Source organism: Poeciliopsis prolifica, unplaced genomic scaffold (genome assembly GCF_027474105.1).
Source record: "Poeciliopsis prolifica strain line A6 unplaced genomic scaffold, Auburn_PproV2 SCAFFOLD044, whole genome shotgun sequence".
Taxonomy (NCBI): Eukaryota; Metazoa; Chordata; class Actinopteri; order Cyprinodontiformes; family Poeciliidae; genus Poeciliopsis; species Poeciliopsis prolifica.
The window spans coordinates 2,084,618-2,108,989 of NW_026562419.1; the positions used below are offsets into that span (position 1 = coordinate 2,084,618).

General features: G+C 36.4%; 1 protein-coding gene and 2 pseudogenes across 1 annotated transcript; 2 read left to right on the top strand and 1 right to left on the bottom strand.

The window, feature by feature from the left end:
- Positions 1 to 9,750: 9,750 nt before the first annotated feature.
- Positions 9,751 to 11,362, top strand: LOC129376624 (type-2 ice-structuring protein-like). The gene is made up of 6 exons (XM_055056215.1): positions 9,751 to 9,809; positions 9,909 to 10,002; positions 10,327 to 10,427; positions 10,542 to 10,676; positions 10,760 to 10,871; positions 11,069 to 11,362. The coding sequence occupies exons 2-6, from the start codon at positions 9,942 to 9,944 to the stop codon at positions 11,125 to 11,127; spliced, it is 468 nt and encodes a 155-aa protein (XP_054912190.1). The 5' UTR covers positions 9,751 to 9,809; positions 9,909 to 9,941; the 3' UTR covers positions 11,128 to 11,362.
- A 3,509-nt stretch (positions 11,363 to 14,871) lies between these two features.
- Positions 14,872 to 18,187, top strand: LOC129376620 (type-2 ice-structuring protein-like; annotated as a pseudogene).
- A 1,805-nt stretch (positions 18,188 to 19,992) lies between these two features.
- On the bottom strand, positions 19,993 to 22,934 carry LOC129376614 (microfibril-associated glycoprotein 4-like; annotated as a pseudogene).
- Positions 22,935 to 24,372: the final 1,438 nt, after the last annotated feature.

The following is a 24,372-nucleotide window of genomic DNA, read 5'->3' on the forward strand; positions in this document are numbered from 1 at the left end:
TTTTCAATTAATTGCATTTAACCAAGAGGTTTGATTCTAAAAATGTTTCCATTTGGCCCAATTTGTGTTTTAAAACTGGCTTATTTTAATTTTTACATAAAAAAATACAGACACACAAATATTGCTGCTGGCATCTTATTTATTATCAGAGATGAATTGATTACAGGTAGCAAACTCTCACCAATGATTTAATCAACTGGATTATATTTATTAGTAATCAAGTGAACTTTTGACTCATGTTTGAAGCTAAAAGTTGATGGTTGATTATAAGTCTAATATATACAATATAAAATAAACAAACACACAATAATAATAATATATACAACTAAATTAACTAAACTAAAGGCACTCAACCACACCAAAGAAAAAGCAGCAGGTCCAATTATTGTAAAGTGCAGATGATGTGACAGTGCAAGTGCAATGGCTGTGTGTGGGGTGGGGAGTATGTGAGGTTATGATATGTGTGGGAGGAGGTGGCGGGGGGCAGCAGGGGGCGGCAGGGAGTAATGGCTCTGACGGCTGTGGGGAAGAAACTGTTTCTCAGTCTGTTTGTTGTCATCCGTATATTCCTGACCGCTTGCCTGATGGCAGCGGCACAAACAGACTGTGGCCCGGGTGGCTGGAATCCATGGCTATGGATCCAGCTCTCTTCTTGACCCGGCCTATGTAAATAGAGTCCAGATCCGGGAGGGGGCATCCCACAATGCCTTGTGCTGTTTCCTCTCCAGTGCTGTGCAGCTACCATACCACACAGTCACGTTGAGGCAGAGGACGCTCTCGATCGTCGCCCTGTAAAAGTTCACGAGCAGCCGTGAGGAAAGTCCAGCCCGTCTCAGTTTCCTGAGGAAGAAGAGCCTTTGAGAAAATTTCCCATTTAAGTTATAATACTCCTCAGATATTAATTTCTATCTGCCTGTTGGTTCTCCATCATCCAGGACATGACGAAACTAAAAAAGGCTTTAAAATAAAGCAACTTAAGTTATAATTTAAATATCCCGTGGCTTGCATTGGGAGCCATTACAATATGTTTATGAGGAATTTTATTAAGAGCAGTTGCTGATTAGCTGCTTTTCTTTTTATTTAGAACTTTAACTTTTTGTAGCAGAGATTAGATCAGTGAGACTGAACAAAACTCGTATCCAAACAACATTTGAATTTTATTTTACTTCTCAACAGGAATCTTACTGAGAAAAACATGTTTGATTTGCATTTCTAGTTATTTTTGCTCCTGCAGCTTGAACGGGGTTTAAAAACGTTTTAAACATTTTCTATTACATTTCACTGTAACTCTGCTGACCCCCATAAAATTGGTCTTAGGAGATTTTTCCTATTTTTGATCCCCAATAATGAGATGGGATTTTCACCTTGGTTGAATGTTGTGCATTTTTGATTCAGTAAGGAGCCACACCTTTACACTGCGGGTTCAAACATCGGCCCACTCAATCTGACTGCGCCACATGTCAGTGTGCTGCAACATCTGGGCCTCAAGCAAGAACACAAATTCATTGATCTCAAGTCGCAGCTTCCTTCTGTCGTGAGTTAGCAGAAACATTGCATTCGAACCATCAACCTGTGTTTGTGGTCATTCAGAATTGACTCTAGTTTTCAGTAAGATAAATAAAATCAAGGTGCATATATTTAACAAACCGACACAATTAAATGCTTTTTACGAAACCTTGATGTTTATAGTGTGAGATTAAGTCACTTCCCTGCTGTTCTGTATTCAAACAGGCTGAAGACTCCAAAGCTACCAGACACACAAAGTTAGAGAAACAATAGAAATTGGTGACATTTATTAAATGTCCTTCACCAGACATTTGTTTAAAATTCTGTCTGTGTTTTATTTTTATTTTCAGTGAGTGAGAATTGAGAGAAGGAGGAAAATGTTCAGCTGAAGTTTGATGTTGATGAACCAAAATCCAAACGCCCGCCACCTCGACGCCATGTTGACTTACGCTGCAAACTTCTTATCCTTCTTTAACTTCTTGACAAGTTTTCAAAATTGTTTTTTCATTTCACAGTTGAGTCTAAAATCTGAACTTGTGAGGTTTATTTGACTTGCAGATTAGAAGTTAGGAGTTTCACATGATACAGAGACAGATTTCATTGTTGTGCCAACAGGCACTGCAGATGTTGACTTAACTCAACAGACCTTATCAGATTATTTGCAGACATGAATCTGAGCACACATCAGACACTAACAAAGCAAATGATTAATCTCCAGAAGCAGTAATAAATGGGGAATATCCTGTATTTGTATCAGACTTTCTCAAATCCAGAGAAAACTGAAACACTTCACACTACATTCACTCACCTGGTTTCTTTTGCAAAGCCCTTTAAACTGCCTTGCTTCTGAAATGTGCTGTACAAATAAACTTGACTCCAGTACCTGGACTGTGAGGTGAGGAGTGAGACGTGTGTTAAATGTCTGAGTTTCCCCCAGCAGGGGGCAGTGCTGCCACATTACTGCAGCCAGCAAGCACTCAACGCTTTTATGGTTTTTTATATTCTGGTTGCATCCTTTTGTGTTTTAGTTGGATTTTGGTTTGTAAAGCACTTTGTGCTGCACTATTGCAAATTGTTTCCTATTTCAAGCTGCATTTTAAAGGGGTAGGAATATGTGTGCTCTGTTTTATAGAATAATTAAATACCTATGTTACCTTCAGTTATCAAAATACTATATCAAATATGACAAACAAAATCTTACTTCCTTGAAATTGTCCTTTTGAATTTAATTCAGATTAACTTGTTTATTTGCTGGAGTTACAAGTAACTCTTTGTTTTAGTCCTTTTAATTTTGAGTGTTTGTAAAACCTTGTTTTCCCTGATGCAGTAGAGTCTCTGGGTGGGCAGCTCCAGGCCTCGAGGGCCGGTGTCCTGTCAATTTAAGATGCGTTTCTACTTCAACACACCTGGCGGTTGGAGTTGGTGCTGGAGATGATGGAGAGGCTGGAGCTGAGATGGTGGAGTCCTCTAGTCATAAGGAAAGTTTCAGCTGCTTTGTTTGCTCCTTCAGATGAAACAACATAGATATGAAATTATGTTAGAGGAACAAAACACAAGTAGCATTTCAGTTGAAGATTAGAGGAGCAAAGCACCAGCAGCTTAGTGTTTGGTTGTAAGATCTGTGGACATTGGGACAACAGAGCTGGGGTTGGTGGTCCTGTTCTGGGCCAAGTTCCAGTCCAGGCCTGGAAAAAACATTTCACAAAATAAAAAGAGGATCTCAAAAGAGAAGTTTGTTTCACAACCGTACTTCCACTAGCTTATTGAGTAATTCCTTTGCTCATTAAATATTTTAGCAAATCGATTGCACAATGCATGTGAAACATTTTTGTACTGTTCATTGTCTCCTCCCTTGGGTCAAATGAAACATTTCCATTTAAGGATGTGAACTCAGGTCAAATACTCATTAGATAAAAGAAGAGAGAGAAAGACAGAGAGAAAGAAAGATTGATTTTTAAAAACTCATTTATTCACTCAGTGATGATACACATAACATAAACATTCACCACAATTTCAAATTAACACATTCATAAATGATAATTCAGAATTATTTAAAGTAAATAAAACACCGTCATAATCCCAAATATTTTGAAAAACATTTAGTTCATCCACATTTAAATAATATTTATACTCTAACATCACTCTTGCTCTGACCATACTCTTAAAGAGTTTTGCACAATCAGTATTTTGTTCGTTATTAATTTTAAATTTCCTACTCAAATAAATTGCAAGCTTTGATTGACCAAGAAAAAAATTTAACAGTCGTCCAATTTTCTTCTTTTTTTTCCTATAAGAAACCAAAAATAAAAGACTGTTCTGTAAAGCTTTCTCCAAATAATTTCCAAATTTTTCTTAATAATGTAAATAAATCTATTAACCTAAAACATTGTACAAAACAATGAAAGATTGTTTCTCTTAACGAACAAAAAGGACATTTATCTGACACACCAGGATTAATAATAGAAACAAAAGCATTAACTGCAATAATTCCATGCAAAATTCTCCACTGTAGATCACCAACATTTTTAGTCAATGGTGGTTTATAAAGTAATCCCCATACAGGTTTAAACTCAAAACCAACTTTGAAAAAATCTCTCCAAGGAGTATCTTTTTTATCTTTTAATTTTACTTTGTTCAAAGCCTTTACACATTTCATATATAATATCTTTCCATTCACAGAGTCCAAAAGTGTCCATTCTTTTTTATCTTTCTGTAAAAAGAGTCCAGAACATTCAAGATCTTTCAATTGTGGCTTAACACACAACTTAAAGAATGGATCAGCTTTATCAGGCGTTAAAACGCCATCAAACCATCCTTTTATGAGTCTTTTATCATCTTCTGATAACATCCGCTTAAATGTCGCCAGCATAGTGCCTACAGTTCTTAAAGAGTGAATCTCCAATCTTCGAGCCAAGGAAACAGCATCATTCATTTCAGATCCAACAAGTTCAAGCAGATGTCTCAACGTAACCACCCCTCTTTTCATCAACAGTTCAGGAATCATAACCATGTTGTCCCAAGCTGAACCCAAACGAGATCCCTTGAGCACGGGTTCACGTAACAACCAATGTAAAGATGTGGATGTCCCATCTCTCTTTGTTTCCATGAGGTTCCAAGCTTTTAACACTCACATAAAACGGTGATAAACACTTTACACAATATTTTGAAAGGTCCATAATGAACAACATTTTACCAAAACCTAAATTACCAACTTTTGAAAAAATAAACTCTGTGACATGCCTCCACAAAACATTTTGATCACCATACAAAAAACTCTGTAAAAACTGTAACCTAAATGCTGCTTTCCGACTTTCTAAATGAATCAAACCTTGCCCTCCTTCTTCCTTTGACAAAAACAAAACACTCTGAGGGACCCAATGTAATCTGTCCCAAAAGAAATTCAAAATGATTGTCTGAAGTTTTACCAGAAGACCTGGTGGGGGTTCTAGAACAGATAAGCGGTGCCACAGAGTTGAAGTTACCAAATTATTAATAATTAGTGTACGACCTCTGTACGAGACTCGTGGCAAAAGCCAGTGCCATTTCTTTAATTTACCCTCCATCAGTTCAAGAAAACCTTCCCAATTTTTCATTACTTGAAATTGATCTCCCAGATAAACACCCAAATATTTAAAACCATTTTTTGACCACTTTAATTCATCAGGTAATTTAGGTTCTTGTTTTGTCCATTTACCAACTAACAAAGCTTTACTCTTGCTCCAATTGACTTTGGATGAAGAAATTTTCCCAAAACACTCAATAATTTTGTTTAAAATAAAGACATCTGACTCTTTTGTGATTGCCACAATAATATCATCCGCATATGCAGAAAGTTTAAAAGGTAAAGATATTTCATTTAAATTCACCCCCTGTAACTTTTTCCTGATTTGACATAACAAGGGTTCAATGCTCAAAGAATACAACATTCCTGACATTGCACAACCTTGGCGAATACCTCTCTTTACAATAAAAGGTGCACTTAAACCACCATTGACTTTCAATACACTTTCAATGCCACAATAAAGGGTTTTAATCATGGCAATGAACCCAGAGGAGAAACCAAAAGCCTTCAAACTATTCCATAAATACTGGTGCTCCACTCGATCAAATGCCTTTTCTTGGTCGATAGAAATTAGACCAAAGTTTAAATCCAATAAATTAGAGAGGTCCAAATAATCTCGAATTAAAGTTATGTTGTCTCTTATTGATCTGCCAGGGATGCAATAGGACTGATCAATATGTACAACTTGATCCATCACTTTTCTCAATCTGCATGCCAGAACCTTTGAGAAGATCTTATAGTCTGTACACAAAAGACTGACCGGTCTCCAGTTCCTTATTTCATAAAGATCACCCTTCTTAGGAAGAAGAGTGAGCACAGCTCTCCGACAGCTAAGGGGTAACATTCCCCTTGCCACGCTGTCATTGAGGACTTCCAAGAGATCTTCAGCCAGAAACAGGCCAACACGACTTATAAAACTCCACAGGCAAGCCGTCTATTCCTGGAGCTTTGCCATTTTCCATGCTCAGCAGCGCCTCCTGCAGTTCATCCAACGTTATGGCATGCTCCAAAACAACATTGTCATTGTCTGACACCTTTGGCAAGTCTTTAAGAAATTCTTCTGTTATCACAGAGTTTTCTCTGTAATCACTGGCATATAATGTTGAGAAAAAGTCCACAGCTCTTTTCCGCAGGTCAGTAGGATCCGTCAATTCTTTCCTTCTTCAGATCTTAAGCAATGGATGAAACGATTTTGTCCATTTTTTTCTCCAAACTGAAGAAGAATTTTGAAGGAGCATCCATTTCAGAGATACTTTGAAAACGTGAACGTACCAGAGCTCCCTGTGCTCTGACCCAAGCAGATCAGCCAAAGCAGCTTTTTTTTGTTTGAGCGCCTGAATATGGCCTCGATTTTCTGTGGACTCACAAAAAACCTGAAGTTCCACAATTTCAGTCTCTAATTTTCAATAGATTTCACCATTTCTCTTGTGACATTGTGAGTGTATTGATTACAAAACTGCTGAATTTTAATTTACCAATATCCCACCACTGCTGTACAGATGTAAATTGACATTTCATACGTCTCCACTGTTTCCAAAAATACAAAAATCCTTTTTTAAAACAACCATCATTTAACAAAACAGTGTTGAAATGCCAATATGCACTCTTAAGTTTAAATTATTTATAAACACATTCCCTATGATCATACAATGATCAGAAAAACCCACTGGACACATAGTGCATGATCTAAATATTTGTGACTGATGTCCAAAACAATAAAATCTATCAACCTTGCCAAAGTTATATAATTCTCTTTATAATGAGCCCAGGAATATTGCCTTATGTTTCCATTTTTAAGACGCCATACATCAGCTAAATCATAAGTTTCAATAATACGTTTCAAAATTCTCCTTGAATGTAAAGTGGCTCCAAATGATTCCTATCTAAATCATCTATTGTACAATTAAAATCACCCCTAAAATTAAATATTCTGTTGACCCACACTTTAAAAGTGTATTTGCCAACTCTTCTAAGAAAACACAGCGTTCACTTGGATTCACAGGAGCATATACATTTAGTAAAATCAACTTATATTTTCATATTTAACAATAACTTTTAACAATCTTCCAGATACAACATCTTCAATTTCAATAGACACTGGAAGAAAATTTCTTGAGAAAAGAATAGCTACTCCTGCACTTAGTGAAGTTTTATGACTCAGAACAAGATTTCCATCCCATTCTTTGTTCCAATCAACTTCATTATCAACGTTGCTATGAGTCTCTTGAGCAAAAGCTATGTCAACGCCTTTAGACTTTAAAAGTTCAAAATACACAGCCCTTTTTTTCACATCCCTTGCACCATTAAGGTTCAAAGATGATATTTTAAATCTACTCATAATCACATAGAAAAAGATCCAAAGAAACAAGAAAAAAACAGCATCTAAACTGCTTTTTAATTTTCATATTACTTAATACGAGCTCTGACTTTTTGCACAAGTTTTCGAAGTCTATATACTTCAGTGTCCCTTAGCCCATCAGAAGTCCTTTGTCTCATTAACCATTTAACTGAGTCAACAAACAATTTTTTATTAGGAAAAAAATCATCTATGACCACATCCCGTTTCCCTTTTGTCACTTCCAAAAACCTTCTAATCTGTTCTAGACTGTAGCCATTATTACTCTGGCCATCAGGAATAGAGGAATCAGAAGATTCTCTGTCACTATCAGAGTCACAAAAGGTCTCTGAATCACTTTCTTTCCCACTTTTTTCAAACTGACTCTTTTTAGGTTTCACCCCTTTCGGTCCTTTAGATTTTCTTTTAGTGTTTGGCACTTTGAAAACACTTTCATCATCCCTAATCAGACTTCCTTCACTGTGAACTAAATCATCAAAATCCATTTCTTCTTGTAATCCTTCAGGTGTGGTCGTTTGACTCTCTTCAGTTCTTTCAACAGAACTAATGACATCCTCAATGTCACGTTCTGCAACATTTGACAGCTTTTGCTCTCCAGGTGAAACTCCTTCCTCATCATTAATTTCTTGAGCTCCTTCCCCACCGGCAGCTACCGGGTCTGCCTCCCCAGCATCAGCCTCCGGAGCTCCCTCCCCAACTGCGCCCACTGGAGCTCCATTCACCGTATCCGCTGGTGTCATCAGCTCTGGATTTTCGTTAACCTGAACAGTCTCCTTTTGAACCTTTTCAGGGCAGTTTCGGACTGAATGTCCCTCCTGATTACATCCAAAACACCTCATCGTTTCCGTTGTCGCAAAAATAGTATAGTCAAAACCGTCAACCTTAAATTTCATCACTATGCTCAGTTCCTCAATATCATTTTTAAGAATCATAAACACTTGTCTTCTAAAAGACACAACATGTTTCAACTTCGGTGATTTGCAACCGGAAGGGAGCATTTTCATTGCTGACACGATCTGACCGTGACGTGACAATTCCTTCAGTAACACTTCGTCACTAATGAAAGGCGGCAAATTAGACAAGATGATCTTTTTTGCAGGGTTTATTAAAGGGAAAACAGTAGTTTGTGTATTTCTCAAAACAATTCCCCTCTCAACTACGCTGTTCACCTTTTCAATTGAGTCCAAAAATAAAACCACTGCATTGTTCATTCTGGACGCTGCTTTCACACTTTCACATCCGACAATTTCCCCAACAGCCAAACCACACTCCTCAACCGAGAAATCCACGCCAACCGGTATTTTAATACCGTGTCTTCGTGAAAGGCTCCTAAAGCCTGCAGAGCCATAACTTTTCCCGGCCATCACACCAAGCTAAAAAGCTTGGTGCAGCCGAAAAAAAACTATCAAAAACACCAATAAAAACAGAATGTGTTAAAGTGCGAAAAAAAAAGTGAAACACCACTGTGAAAAGTGAAAGTTTAAACCTTTGGAAAACCTCACACTCGTCCTCCTTCCACTCCACACATGCAGCAGCAGACGCTCACGCATGCGCACTCCAGAGAGAGAGAGAGAGAGAGATGCTTCCATGCTTAAAACATGCTTCCTTTATGATTTATCCAAAACATGAAGGAAGTAGGACTGGAATTTGCCACAATGCATATTGACAAGCCACAAAACTTCTGGGAAAATGTTCTTTCTCAAATGAAACAAAACTTTATGACCACAAACTCAAAATGAAGAGTGAAAACTCTGTCCCACTGAGAAACATGGAGGAGTCTTGGCTATGTTCTGGGCTGCTTTGCTGCATCTTTAATCTGTTCAGGATACAATAAAATCTCAATACCATAAAAGGCCTTAGGGACAGAAATGTTCTTCCTGGTGTCAGAAAGCTTGACCTCCGTCACAACCAAAGGCCTTCCAGCAGGATAATGACCTGAAACATGCAGCCAAAAACACGCAAAAGCAAAACAACGGATTTTTCTGCAAATGCTACTGAACATCTGAGGACAAACCGAAAAACAAACTTCAAACCTGAAAGCAGTTTGACCTGAATACTTGTGGACAGTTACTCTGTCAGTGTTTCATAACCTGGGGTTGCCAACAACTGTGTGCATGTGCATGAATAACAATAACAGACTTTAAAAAAACAGGAATGTTTTCACTCTGTAACTTAGAAGAAATTTAATTTACTCTCTGAGGAAGAAACAAAACACTTCATGTTCCATAAGTGATTGTTGATCAGAGTATGCAATTTGCATACGGTCACCCCTTCTTTAATGTTTCAGTTTCCTCCTTTAAGATGTGATGTTAAGATAAATGTGTCTATAAAAGCCGACTTACCGTTTCTGTATCTGACCTGAAACTTCCTGATTCAGAGCTCAGAGTGAGAGGCTGATTCTTTTCTGCAAGCCCTTTTTGCTTAACCTCGTCCTGTTTTTCTGGTTCTTGGTTGTACTTTGATTTTGTATGTTTCTTTTTTCAGGAGGTGATAATTATCTCCCAGTGACCTGCAGCCATGAGGATCCTGCCTCTGCCTCTGCTTCTCTGTGGCTTGATGCTTCTGAGCAGCGTTAATGGTGAGTATTCTGTCAGTAAGTGTGAGAAGCAACAATCCTTTGAGTTGTGCAACTAAAATGATTTGACTGAAGAAAATGAATGTCATTTTTAACATTAAAAATTGCCATCATTTATAGTTCCTGAGACTCTATATTTCTATATTATTGGTTCACTTTCTTTTCAGGATTTTCTTACACCGAGTCAAAAGTACTATAGTACTGCAGTGTGAAAATTAGAACTTTTATGCCATATTAGTGAAGATTAGTTTGATATTTTTCAGGGCAGTATTCACTATGAGATAAATGGTGTCATAGATAATGTTTTTTATATTTTTTCCCACAAAGAGATCAATGGACATAGAACTTACTGCCCTCATGGTTGGCGTCTGATCCATGGACGCTGTTTCAAGTATGTCCCGAGACGTATGACTTGGATCAAAGCTGAGGTACGACTGGACTATGACTCATGTTTATATTCTTTAATGTTGCGTCTTCCTAAATAAAAAGCAGATAATTATATTCACAATTGTTTACTCTTCTTTCTTCCGATTGATTGGCAGAGAAATTGCATTTCCATGGGAGGAAACCTTGCATCTGTGCACAGTTCTGATGAATACCATGGGATTCAGGGGCTCATTTTGCAGGTCACACATGAGATGAAGCAAGCGTGGATCGGCGGCACTGATGCAGCTGAGGTTAGCATTACCCAGTATTACTCTATTCATCAAAACCTCCTCAACACAGACTCTAAGAGGTTTTCTCTTGATGCGTCTTGCAGGAAAATCATTGGCATTGGTCTGATGGGACGCTGATGACGTTTACATACTGGTGTCCCGGAGAACCCAACAATCATGCTTATCACCAGGACTGCATGCAAATGAATGACGCAGGTAAAACTGTTCTTTCTTTTGAGCACGATAAAGTCACTTCTTATAGATTTCTGATCACATGCAAAAACATAAAATAAATAAAAATATATTTTATTTTTAGTGGTGGAAAGTTTTTTCAGTTTGAATGCCCCTGTTACTTTTAAAAAGCTTCAGGCTTTTTTTGGTCTAAAACTGTTTTCTGTCTTTTTCTCTTACAGGAGAAAGGTGCTGGGACGATTACAGATGTACGGGCCGCCTACCCTCTGTCTGCGTTTGAAGAAATGAAGCAGGGCTGAGCTGAAGACATGAAGAATCTTCCTCATTTCACGTCTTTTATTTTCCATCTATGCTGCTTGACGGATGACGCGACGCAGCACATCGACAGAGGAACTCTGTCTTGCTTCTCATGCGATCAGAACAAATGTACTGTGAAGTAACTCCTTCATGTACTTTCTTGCTGATTAAACTTTCATTCTTGTTCTTTGCAAAATTAAATGGCAGGCATTAAAATATGCTGGTCTGGATGTGTTTGTGTTTGGTGTGTAAAATGTTTTATTAGTTTCAGCAGGCTGGGTTCTCAGCTGCAGCTCAATCAAGTTAACTTTATTTTTATTGTACATTTTAGCAACAAAGCAGATCAAAGTGCTTTACATTATGAAACCATAACACAATGAGCAAACACTGTAAAAGGTTTGAGGCACATTTAGTTGTTTCTACTAACTTCTAGACTATAAATCAAATAAATCTTGCAAATTTGACATTTTGAATTGAAATGTGTGTTTGTAAAAAACAAAAAAAAGACTCATTAAAATGTCATTGTGAGGCTAATGCAATCAATCTGAAAGTTGAGTTTAAACCTTTACACAAAACATGGACCAGTTCTGTAGCAGTGAAGGATCTGGGATGGACTAAACCAAAAAACTTTTGTTTGAATTATTTAGTTTTACTCCTTTAGGTTTCACAAGAAAAGAAAAAGAAAATTTTAAGGATGGATAAAATTGGTTTGGCTGTTAAAGACTAATTTTATTTGAAAAAGGGCAAAAATAACTTGTTGCTTTGAGGAGATTACTGACCACTGAACTGCCCATACAGGTGCGCCCTCTACTGGTGCAGCAAAATATTTTTGCAATTCAGATCATAGATTCTGTTCTTCAGTGCATTGGATAAAAATGTTGAATGTAGCAGTTATAGGAACAATAAACTGGGATTTGGGAGGGACTGTGGCCAGTCAGAAACACAGAATGCAGAATAGTTTTTTTATTTTTTTTACTTTGTTCAAACAATAAATTCTTCCGTCTTGTATGAAACTAAAATCCAGTTTCTCTCCTGATTATTAAGCCTGCAGTATGTAATTTCTGAAATTTTTCTATATTTTTAAAAAAATATCACCGTGTTGTGAGATTTTCATATGAGACAGATAATCTGTAAAGACATTGAACTCCCCCACGACCTCCCAGTGTTACTACCGTTGTCTGCAAAAAGCACCAAAAACAACCAATCAGAGCCAGGAGGCGGGTCTTAGCGCTGTCAATCAACCTCCTTTACACTGATCTGAATGAAAATGGTGGAAAAATAACTTCCTACAGAGGAAAACCATTCTACTATCATCGATGTTCAGGCTAACTTAGTAAATGGTCAAAGTTGAAAAGGTCAACTATAATATTAATATATTGTTTCCTAGAAGAGTGTAACGATAAAGCAAACTCAGCCAGAACCCAAAACGCAGCCAACACAGAAGTGAGTTTCACCAGATGTTTTAATGACAAAATAGTATAGACGGGGCTGAACGGGGTGGGATGAGACGAGCGGATAAGGGAGGAGGAATCCACAGGGGACAGGGATCCAGCCAGGGGTGGGACCAAGTAGGAAGAAAGGACTACGGAAAGTCTTGGGGGCTCAGGGAACAAACGGACGACAGGGCAAAATCCACCAACCTCGAGACAGAGTAGTGAGACGATCTGGGGTCATGCACGGTAGAGCCACAGGCAAAGATAATCCAGCAAACAGCAAGCAGGAGGCAGGGTCAGCAACAGGCAGGGTTCTTCAACAGGAGGTCCGAAAACTTGCAGCAGCCGAGGGACAAGGCAGAATCTGTGGTCAAGGACAGGCAGGATCAGAAAACCACAAAACTCTTTGAAACATGAAACAATGGCTTGAAAGCTGTGACTAGAGCAACAGACGATCTCGCACTGAGCAGGTGAAAAGCAGCACAGTGCAGGTGAGAGTGAAGAGCATTCAGCACAGAGGGTGGAGCAGAAATGCTGAAGTCATGACAAAGAGTGAATGAAAGTGGGCTAATGGAAGAAGTACAAAAAGCTAAAAAAAAAAAGTTCAAAGACTGAAATGACATTGATACGGTTATTGTGAAACCAACATTTACTGTATTGTTAAATCTCACCTGTATAAAGAGCTGATTATTTTTAGTTGAAGCTAAACGAAGATTGCTAAGTTATTTTAAGAATACAAAAGTAGTGATGAGCAAATTTGAACAAACTTAAAAAAGAACCAATATTAAAGATAATCTGACTGAAGACTTCCACTGTATTCACTTTATCTGCTGATGATGTTTTTAATATGCTTTAATTTTTCTTGAATAGCAAAATAAAAAACAGGTTTGACATTATGAGTTTTAGTTGAAACTGTTTTATTTCTGTTCTAAACTAATTCATTCTTTAGAAACAAGGGCAACAATAACTGGATGCTTTAACCAGGTTATTGATCAGTGAACTGCTTCCTCTAGTGGTTTAGAAAAGTTTTTATACTTTTATATCATCCATTTGATCATAATTTAAAAGATAACAGCTAAGAAATGAACAATTTGATATATCTGCTGTAACATCAACACCCTAAAGCCTAAATGGATGTTTATCAAACTTGAGTATTTATTCTAAATTATTAGAATTATATATAAAATTCTGTTCTAATTATTAAATGAGAGAAGTTGTAAACTCATAGCAACAAAGTTATTACTCTCAATGCAGTAGGCAGCTTTTATAAAAATATGGGACATAATCTGTGAAAAACTTGAGAAATATTTTATAAAAGTTTCCTACTGTAGTTTTATTAAGTTTAATGTGTTACAGACGTCCTATCTGTTCTAAATAAAGGGGATAATGACAGGCTGATGATTTGTTGAGGCAAGGCAGGATGGTTCATGCTGCCCCATTTATTCACAAGCTAATTAATTACAGTGATTTATTTTCCATGAAAGGAAAAACAAAGCAAAGCAAGAATCCATGTCATAAAAGAACAATATACTAAAATACACAATCAAGGAAAAACCTCAAAACAAACTCATTTGTCAGTTTGTTTGATCAAAAGTTTTAATAAACACAAATGTTTAATGTGTAAACCAGAGTTCTTGTTTTGCCATTATTTCCAGATAACGTCTCTTATCAATCAAGGAAATGTAATTTATTTCCCTGTGGAAGGATTTCCCTTTTCCCCAAGGTCAGACACGATGTTCTGCAGGATGGTCATAAACTCCTCCTCATGTTTTATATCAAATATTCAGACATAAGCAGTTAAACTGTAAACGTCCTGGTTGCAATGCAGACTTAGAAAATCTAAAGTTTGTATTTGATCATGCAGAAAAGATTATTCTGGTTTGATCCTGACATTTCAGAGGAATGTGAGACATTCACATGCACTGCTAAGATACATGCACATCTTAGCAGTGTGCATGTATTATTAAACATTACTACACTTTGATTCAATGCAAATTGTCACTGATCAAGTAAAAATGACAAGATCACCTCTGAAAAATAAAGTGTTGCAATATAAAAGTTTGCACAAGGCACGTTTTAAAAACCACATTTGGACTTTGATAACTGATAGATGTAAAAAATATTTGTTCAAAAGATAAGAAATCAAGAGGGGGATATTTTTTCAGAAATTCAGACGCCAGCTTCCTTGTTTTGAGGCTGGAAGAAACAGAATATAAGAGCCGCTGTGTTTCTGGTGCAGCGCATTCAACCTGCAGACCGACTGTAAACGTGGAAACTTCATGTGGTGTGATTGGTCGAAATTATTATCTCTTTACTGTCTTCAACCTGCATCATCAACGCCATGATGTGTCTCCTGCTGCTTCTTTGTGCCTTGTTGCCTTTGAGTCAACCTGCTGGTTTGTATGCATATTATTACTACTGCTTCACCAATGTAAATATTATTCCCACCTTTAATCTAATGTTAAATTATGATATTTTTATATCTGGTATAGTTCTGTAATTCATTGCTGTGTTTAATGCAGTGCTTCCAGTTGCTGTGGATGGGGCTGAGAGCCATGAGGCTCTTCCAGAAGGTGAGGCTGTATTTCATCAGATTCATTATTTTTGTAATGTTTTTTGAAACAGCTTCCAGATGTATTTCTAAACATCTGTCTTTCTGACTACATCCAGTGTTAGAAACAGGCCTACTCTTGCTGCTGATGTTTTCATCCAGAGTAGTTTGATGAAGTGCTTTAATTAGCGACTCTTCTCTGTTTTAATATAAACAGTGAAAAACATATTTCAGATGGATAAACCGATACGCAGATCGGTTTATCCATCTGCGTTGCAAATTCGACTTTTTCTGCCTTTTGAACTAAGTGCTTTATGCTTGTGTTGTACAACATTTATGGATTCTGTTTTGGCTCTGATGGACTCTGTTTGCTACACCCAGAGCAGTTATTGTGAACATAATGCCAACAAAACAGGCTAGAATAAAATTTTAACAGAAGATTTTAGGAGACCGAATAGCAAATCAGACACGTTTTGTGAAGTAGACCCAATACTGAGCATAAACACTAAAATACTGTGATTTTTAGTTCATATTTTTCCTTGTACGTATTATTAATGTTAAAAATTTGAATTATATCCAGACACCAGAGAAAATCCTGAGACTGAGGACATTTTTGCAGAAGGTAAGTCTACGTTTGCCAATTATAAGCATTACATTCTGAATAAACCAACAAAATGAATTTACCATTCAAACTTTGCCAGATCATTTGACTCTTCATGAAGAGGAACCTGGAAACTGGACAGATGCAGAAGGTTGGTGCTTTTTTCTTCTGCTTCATTAAAAAAACACAGTGATTTTCATCCTCTTCTCCTCGTGTTTTTTGCAGAACCAACCTTTGAACCTGTGGATGAGGAAGCTTACCTGAAGGGTGAGTTTACCTTTCCTGATAATGTGGGTTAAAGTTTTGTTTTGCAGCAAGAGGAACAATTTAGTTTCAACCAAGACACCTGAATTCAGAAAGTTCAGCTTCCTTCCTGAAGAAAGGCTCTCTAGCAAGTGAATAACTTAAATAACTAAAATCATCAAAAATAAATAACAATAAAACAATCACTAGTCTTTTCATTAGCCCTAATCCTGATGTTGGTTTTTAAACATCTGAATGTTGCAGAGTGGCGACTAAATCAGACTGAGACGTTTCCTCAGGGACACGGTGAAGCAAACTTAAATATGAAATCAGTTTTTTAACACAGTTCAGGTTCAGTTTTTGTATCCATGCTTATTTTTATGTCTTTTATTGCATGAAATATTCCCATGCATTTATATCAGAAAGCAATGATTGTTGATTTTATTAAGACTGGATGAATTTTTCCAGTTCCCGGCTGAGTTGCTTTTTCCTCGACGTTTTTGTCCCAGCAGTGCATAATTAAAGCTACCAGCTGAATATTAGAAATAATTTACCTGGGACTTTGATTGTTTGTTTTAAGCTCTGAATGGAACAGTCCAACGTTCAGGATCCTGTTCTTCTGGCTGGACCGGGTCAGAGGTCGCTGCTACCACGTCTTTCCATTCGCTGCCACTTGGCACAGAGCTCAGGTGACCTTTGATTAACTTCACTTGTATTTTCTCACCAACCATCTCCTTCTTGCATTAGTGTAACTGGTCTCCTCTTGTCCACTGCAGTCGAACTGCAGGTCCATACTTGCACTTGCATCAGTCCATGACTACGAGGTGAATAATCAGCTTGTGAGGATGATAATAGCTGCAGGCCGGGGGCGATCTGCAGTCTGGATTGGAGGCAATGACATACAATGGGTAATTTCACATGTGCACCTTATGTGTCAGTCCTTCAGAAAAATACACTTAAGGTAAAGCTCAGACTGCTTCACCTTCCAGGATGGCCGCTGGCGCTGGGTGGACGGAAGCCCTTTTCGCTATAGAAACTGGTGTCGATTCGAACCCAACAACTTCTTTGATCAGGACTGTTTGCAGATGAACTTCAGTCGTAAGTGAAATGATCCCATCTAAGTGACTCTAATTGTAAATCAATAAATCAATCAATCAATCAATCAATTAAATTTCAAAGTGCTTTACATCAAAAACACAAAAACATAAAGTCATGTAACATAGAATAAAGACTAGCCTCAGTCCGGTTCTTCACGTAGGATTCTAATTCCGAGGACAGAAAGTTTTACTCACAGAGAGAGATGAGCACCACTCACTCTTGTATGCACACACACACATACACACACACACACACACACACACACACACACACACACACACACACACACACACAACAGCAATGACACAGCAATACACAACAAACAATTTCCTATCAGTGCGAGGATTCTTCCTGATGGGAAGTCCTCATAAAAAGAGGGGCTCTAAAAACACCCGTCTTGTAGATTTTAGTTGAACCAACTGGGATTCAACACCTTCTGGGAATTTAGTCAAGTTGTTCTGACAAGGCCTCCAACCTGGGAGTTTAGCTGAGAACTATCAGCTGGGCCTCCAACCCTTTGGTACTTTAGTCAAAATACTATATGTCAAGGACACCAACCTAGGAAAAAAAACATTGTTACATATTACATTTCAAATACAGTTCTGAACAAGTGTGTTTTTAGTTGAGATTTAAAGGAAGTCGGGGTTTCCACTGTTTTACAGTTTTCTGGAAGTTTGTTCCAAATTTTTGGTGCATAGATGCTGAAAGCTGCTTCTCCTCTTTTGGTTCTAATTGTAGAGATGATCAGGCTCTTACCACAAATTTACTGATTGTTTCTACATTTTAGATTTCAGATCTTTCTACAATTCAACATGTTTTTGTTTGTTTTCCTGCAGGGCACAGATGCTGGGACGATGAGCAGTGTTACTTTCAAAGACCATTTATCTGTGTCAGAAACTTCTGATGGCTATTTGATTAGAAATGATGCACTTTGTGTGTCAAAAACACAGAGGCGTTGGTGATCAATGTTGGTGTTTTTCTTACAGAGTGTCAAGACAATAACAAGGATAAAAAGTATGAATATCTGTATTTAAATACAGATATTAAAGACAAAAAAGAAACTCGTTTAAATGTATTTGTCAGATTGTTTGATCAAACGTTACAATAAATAAAAATGTTTAATGTGTAAACCAGTGTTACTTATTATTTCTGCATAACTATCACATAAAATCTGTTGTCAAAAAAGGAAATGTAATTTATTTACGTATGGCAGCCTTTTCCTTTTGCTCAACATCAGATTTGAGGTGTTAAGGCTTTTACATTATGTTTTTACTTTCAACTTTAGAAGATCCTCCTCCTGTTTTATCTTGACAAAAATGATCTGAATAAAAACTCAAGTTTGATTTTATCATTTGAGATTAATCATATATATTCTCAGACCACATCAACACATGATTAATACTTCATAGTTGCATGCTGTTGATTGTGACTGAGTGGAAAACAAAGTACCAGGAGATGTAAAATATTTAGTTTAGGTTGCATGTAAATGCAGCTTTTGGAGTGAATATTAAACATTGGGATAATTATGTGGTTCACAAAAAGTAGAATAAAAAAAACGTGTGACTTGAAAAATGGGCATCTTCTAATAGTATATGAAATAATTATTTTTTTGCTTTTGACTACATGTTGATGTACCTCTGGGCAACTAAATCCCATATTGCCTACCGGTCTGCGTATCGGTGTATGAATGTGAGTTCGTTTGTGAATGTGACTCTAGTGTAAAGCGCTTTGAGTTCAGAACATTTACCATTTTTTTTTATACCAATATATTCCATATTTTTCAACTGGTTATTTGTAAGACTGTAAAAAAAGTGCAATGTTTTCAATTAGTATTAATGCTCTACATTATGTTGCGTTTGCAAATAAAATCATAAAATAAATTGTATTGGCACATATCAGCTTGGAAAAATACGAATGTGGTTTTGAGGCCCAGCTGGTTTATTCATATGGATCCATTTGCAACTTTTACCTGGAAAAAAAAACCTACTCAGCAAAGTTATTAAAATGCATGAAAAGTTTTCAAAAGAATGACCCATATCCAGTTCTTGCTACTCAAAACGTAAAACCTATTAAACAAAATTACTTTTTTCTTTTCAGATTATCACATGGAGTTTACATTAACATTCAAACTACTCTCTTCATTCATTGCTTTACTACAGGATATAATAGTCCACCAATAAATATCAATTTTAAGTTGAAACACAATGCATTTGTTGGAGCTCTGCAGCATTTTCTGCTTTCAATTTCTATAATTTGCAAAAGTAAAAATAGAATTTGAATATTATTACAGGCATTTCCCCAAACATCTGCACTATGTATCAGAAAAGGAACAATCAGTGAATTGTATAATATCCACTACGCCTGAGCATTCAGTGAGTCTTTCACTTCATATAATAACAAAACTTTCTTCAACCTGATCAAATCAATCAACACATCTCCAGAGTCTAAAAATCATGTAATTTGTTTTTTCAACACATTGACGCACATCGTATGGTCATTATAAATGGTCAAACTATGAATATTTTACTGTGCTCCTAAAAGTACAATATGAAATTCATGAGATTTTGTTTTTTACATTTTATTGCAAGAAAAAACAAATTGATGACTTTCTGCTGTTCTTGTTTCGCTTCCTGATTGTTTTCTGATAAAAATCAAATTACACTCCATTTCTTTGTCTTAGCTAACACCAGATATACTTTATTTTCTCTGGGAGTGACATAAACAGATCATTAAATAGACATAGATGTTGACATTGACACAGTTGAGCATAAAATTTAGAATTACGGAAGACCTGGTTGTTTTTCAATTAATTGCATTTAACCAAGAGGTTTGATTCTAAAAATGTTTCCATTTGGCCCAATTTGTGTTTTAAAACTGGCTTATTTTAATTTTTACATATAAAAAAATACAGACACACAAATATTGCTGCTGGCATCTTATTTATTATCAGAGATGAATTGATTACAGGTAGCAAACTCTCACCAATGATTTAATCAACTGGATTATTTATTAGTAATCAAGTGAACTTTTGACTCATGTTTGAAGCTAAAAGTTGATGGTTGATTATAAGAAAAAGCAACTCATTATTTTTTGCTGGATGTTTGACCTGCAGATTTACTTGGCAGGACGGATCTTCATGCTGATGCTCTTCAGGGAGTAACCAAGTCCCTTCCATTGAACCCATTCCACTCCAACATCAAGGAGTGTGTTGTCAGCCCCGCAGCGATAAACCCCGTTAGGGTTTGTATAGTGACAAGATTTGTACCAGAAAGCACCGAGATATGTTGTGGCACAGTTGCCGCTCAACTTATCCTGGTCTTTGTCAAAAGTGGTAAATTTCTGTTGGTCGTGATAGGAAAGGCTGTCTCCTGCAGAAATAATAATAGGATACAAAAACTATATGAATAAAACAGACATTCAGTTGAAAGCTTGAATAGTGAAAAAAAATACAAATTCTGCGTGATCCAACATCAATAAATTGTAATTTCAATATTTAACAAAAATGCTGACTTTGTGAAAAGTTGATAATGTTTTGTGAAATAAATTATGAGTTATGTTAATTTCTTACTGGGATATTATCAATGAGATCAATTAAATTTACTTTGTGCTGTTAACTACCAACATCAATCTTCCTGCTTCAGAACCATAAGAACAAACTCTGGATTTAGATATAACTGACACAACACATTTAATCCAATCAAGGTCTATTTCTCTTAATCCTGATTTGTCTAACTACAGTAAATTAGCTTTATTAATTATCATCATCATTATTATTATTATTATTATTATTATTATTATTATTATTATTATTATTATTATTATTATTATACACCAGGAGTGTATGGTAATACACTCCTGGTGTATATTACACACCAGGATCCATGCTCAGTGCCTTGCTCTACATTTCCAGACTCACTGCACGACTTTCAGACCCAGCACAAGTTGAATTATTCATTTTACAAAGAAATAATTAGTGATGGGCATCATTCCATCCATCCATGAATTCATCCTGACTAGTAAAGTTAGAATGTGTTTTTTCTCCTGACTCACCAGCGCCCCCTTTGTTGTCGAAACCACTCACATGCAGAAGGTAACCATCAAACTCAGCATCGACTTTAAATGAAGAGTAAAGAGCAAACTTTTTGTTTCCTTCAAAGTCCTCCATGTCGACCATCAGTTCATAATTCTGACTCCGTGTCAATTCATGGATGTTATCAAGACCTGCACAGACATGGAAACCATTAAATTTAGATTTTACTGAGATCATTAAACACCTGGTTAATCTGGGTTTGCAGGAACTGAGTTATAACTATGTTATAAGTAAATAAATAAACCTGCAGGAACTGAGTTATAACTATGTTATAAGTAAATAAATAAACCAACCATACATTGACTAACTGTTTAGGTCGGTGTCTCACCCAGCCAGTACTCTCCAGCAGCGTTTCCAAAGCCTCTCTTGTACTCCACCCAGGGTCTGTAGAAGTTTACAGAGCCATCCATCCTCCTCTGGAAAACCTGGAACAACAAAGGAATCTGATCAAGAAGTGAACAACGTTCTCACTGACACACTCAGGGTGAAAAGGAAGTGGGTTGTACCAACTCTGAATTGGTATCAATAATCAATATTTAACATGACAAAACTGATCAAATCTTATCTCAGGCAGGTGAAAATGGAAGGAAAATAAAGACTCTTCTTTCAACAGAACTTGATGTTTGTTGGATGAAATCCCCCAAGAATCCTGAGATAAACCAAGTTGAAGTGTAAACAGAGAGAGTTCATGTAGAGATGGACTCACCGTCCAGCGTCCTCCTCTGAGTCCATGTCGCAGTAAGCCTTCACACAAACACATTCATGACTTGATGCAGTTTTTATTATGTAATGCAATGTCACACTTTATATGGAAAAATAAATACTATCAAGAAAGTTCAGTTTCAAATAGTCAGTTTATGTAATGTGTATGAAGATTAAGTAAAAACATCCTCAGCATTGTTAACAGATAAACCTCCAGTCTTGGTCCTGCACAGAACTTTAATCTGGATCTTCATTTTTATGAACAAACCAAACATAAAGTTCACCTGAATAGCAGATGTAGATCCACTTGGATAGATGATGTAAACTCCACTGGTAAGATTATTATCCTTATTGTAGATGTCAATACAATCACGTGGCAGTTGGTCCTCAGCCGCTTCACAGCTGATCAGCAGTGGAGCCAGGAGGAAGAGAAGTGATAACAGCTGGAAGACAGAACATGACACCTTCTGAACATCATCAGAGAAACTCTGATTAACGTTCATTTAGTCAGATTAAACCTGATCCCTGATCTTGTCCTGCATGTGGCCTGTAAGCTGTGCTGCCAGATTTTCTGTCAGAATTATGCTGAATTCTGCCTTAACAAAGGTTTCTGGTTGGTTTGATCCTCCATTTTTTAACAACTCATTTCATCAGTCCTGTTAACAAATGTTATTTCCAGAGCCAAAACTATGTACAGTGTTTACATGCATTGAGTGTTTGGATAAATTTAAACACTCAAATTCACTCAACATTTCAGTGACTGAACAAAATACCAAACATTTTAAATAATTAACAAACTCACTAGAAGTTGTTTAATTTTTAAATTTTTTGACTACATAGTTAAATATCTTGTTGTTGTTTGTGTTCATATTCTAATCATTATTGATGTTTCATAATTTGTATATTTTATGTACAATGTCTCTGCGCTGATTTTTATTTTGGTCATTTGTTGTTAACAAGATTTTAAACATTAAAAATACCTTCCTTGTTAAAATAAATAAAGATAGATGAATTATTTTTTATTTTTTTACAGTGCAAGTTACAGGCTTACCTTCATCTTTACTGTTGATCTGGATAAATTGATCAAACTTGATGAAAATCTGGAGTTTGACTTGCAGCACAATGAAATTCCCTGTTAATGTAAAACATAGAGAAACTTTAGTGGACAAACTCAGTTGTAAATGAATTCATGTGTTCATCTCTCACCTGCAGCTGGAATGAACTTGATTCCAAAACTTCTGCTTCTCCTCTGTGTCTCCGACGTTCAGACTCCGTTATTTATACCTGCTGATGTGTCACCTCACCTTGATGATCAGGAATCTAAATCAAACATCACCTGATGAAAAACATGAGCTTGGTTTCTTCATTTTACATTTTACTTCTTTCTGAACTTTGGATAATGAGTCTCAATTGCACAAATAATGCAAAATAAAATGTAACATTAATATAACTGGAGATGCGGCTTGCATGGATTTTGGACGGTTGAATTGATGGATGAGAGCCACCTCAAATTCATCTGTAGCAAAATTATTTCAATCATGTTTTGCAACCATTTACTGTTTTCTGAGAGTTTTAGTAGAAATTTCCAAAAATGTTCTCCTGCTCTTCCATCAGCTTTGTTGAAATAATTTGCCCTTCTGGCTTAAAAAAGGACTTAATATTTGAGAGAGTTTAAGAAAGTACATAAAATCTGAAATGGTCGATGATCTGAATGCAAAGGCTCTTCTTGATTAGTTTTTGTGAATATACAGTAAAATGTGTTGTTTAACTATAGTTCATTATAATAATATAATAATTCAATATATAACATAATTATGAAACCCAATTGTATTACATTATTACATAATGCAGTGTAACAAGCTCAAAGAAACATCAGAACATTCAGAGTCATTGAAGATCACCTTCAAAAACACAAACAGTCTCAACTCAATAAAAAGTTAGATCAAATCTTTTTACCAAAGCAGAATCAAAATTACCTTTTTTCCTTCACTTCAGCGTCAGACAAGCTTCAGCTCTTCTGTCTGGAGGTCCTGGAAACAGCTGCTCTTATACACAGTCACTGACAGACCTGTCAATAATACACTAGTGACTCTATAATGTTTCAGTGAAATCAAAGCAAAGATGTGATTTTTACTTTATGACTTCAGCATCAGGGATTATTTTCACTGATGACATTTTTTGGAAAAAGGATTTAGCTTGTACTTCCTGTCCTTGTTAATTCATTTCCTGTTTTGTGTTCTGAGTTGTGATGTTTTGAATCCTTTGTGATGTTTCAGTGAAAAGTCCCAGGATACATATTAATCTGACGAAATTAGGATTTTATTCCTAACAAGCCCAAGTTACAAATAGATCCATACAAAGCAGGAAGTAACAACAGGAACAAAATGTTATTTTTCAACTTTCTTGACAAACTTTCTTGACAAAGTTAAAGCCGTTTGTTGATGTAGAATAATTAAGATTGCCATAAAAACTCTCATCTTATATCAGGCATGTTGTGGGACCACATTGTC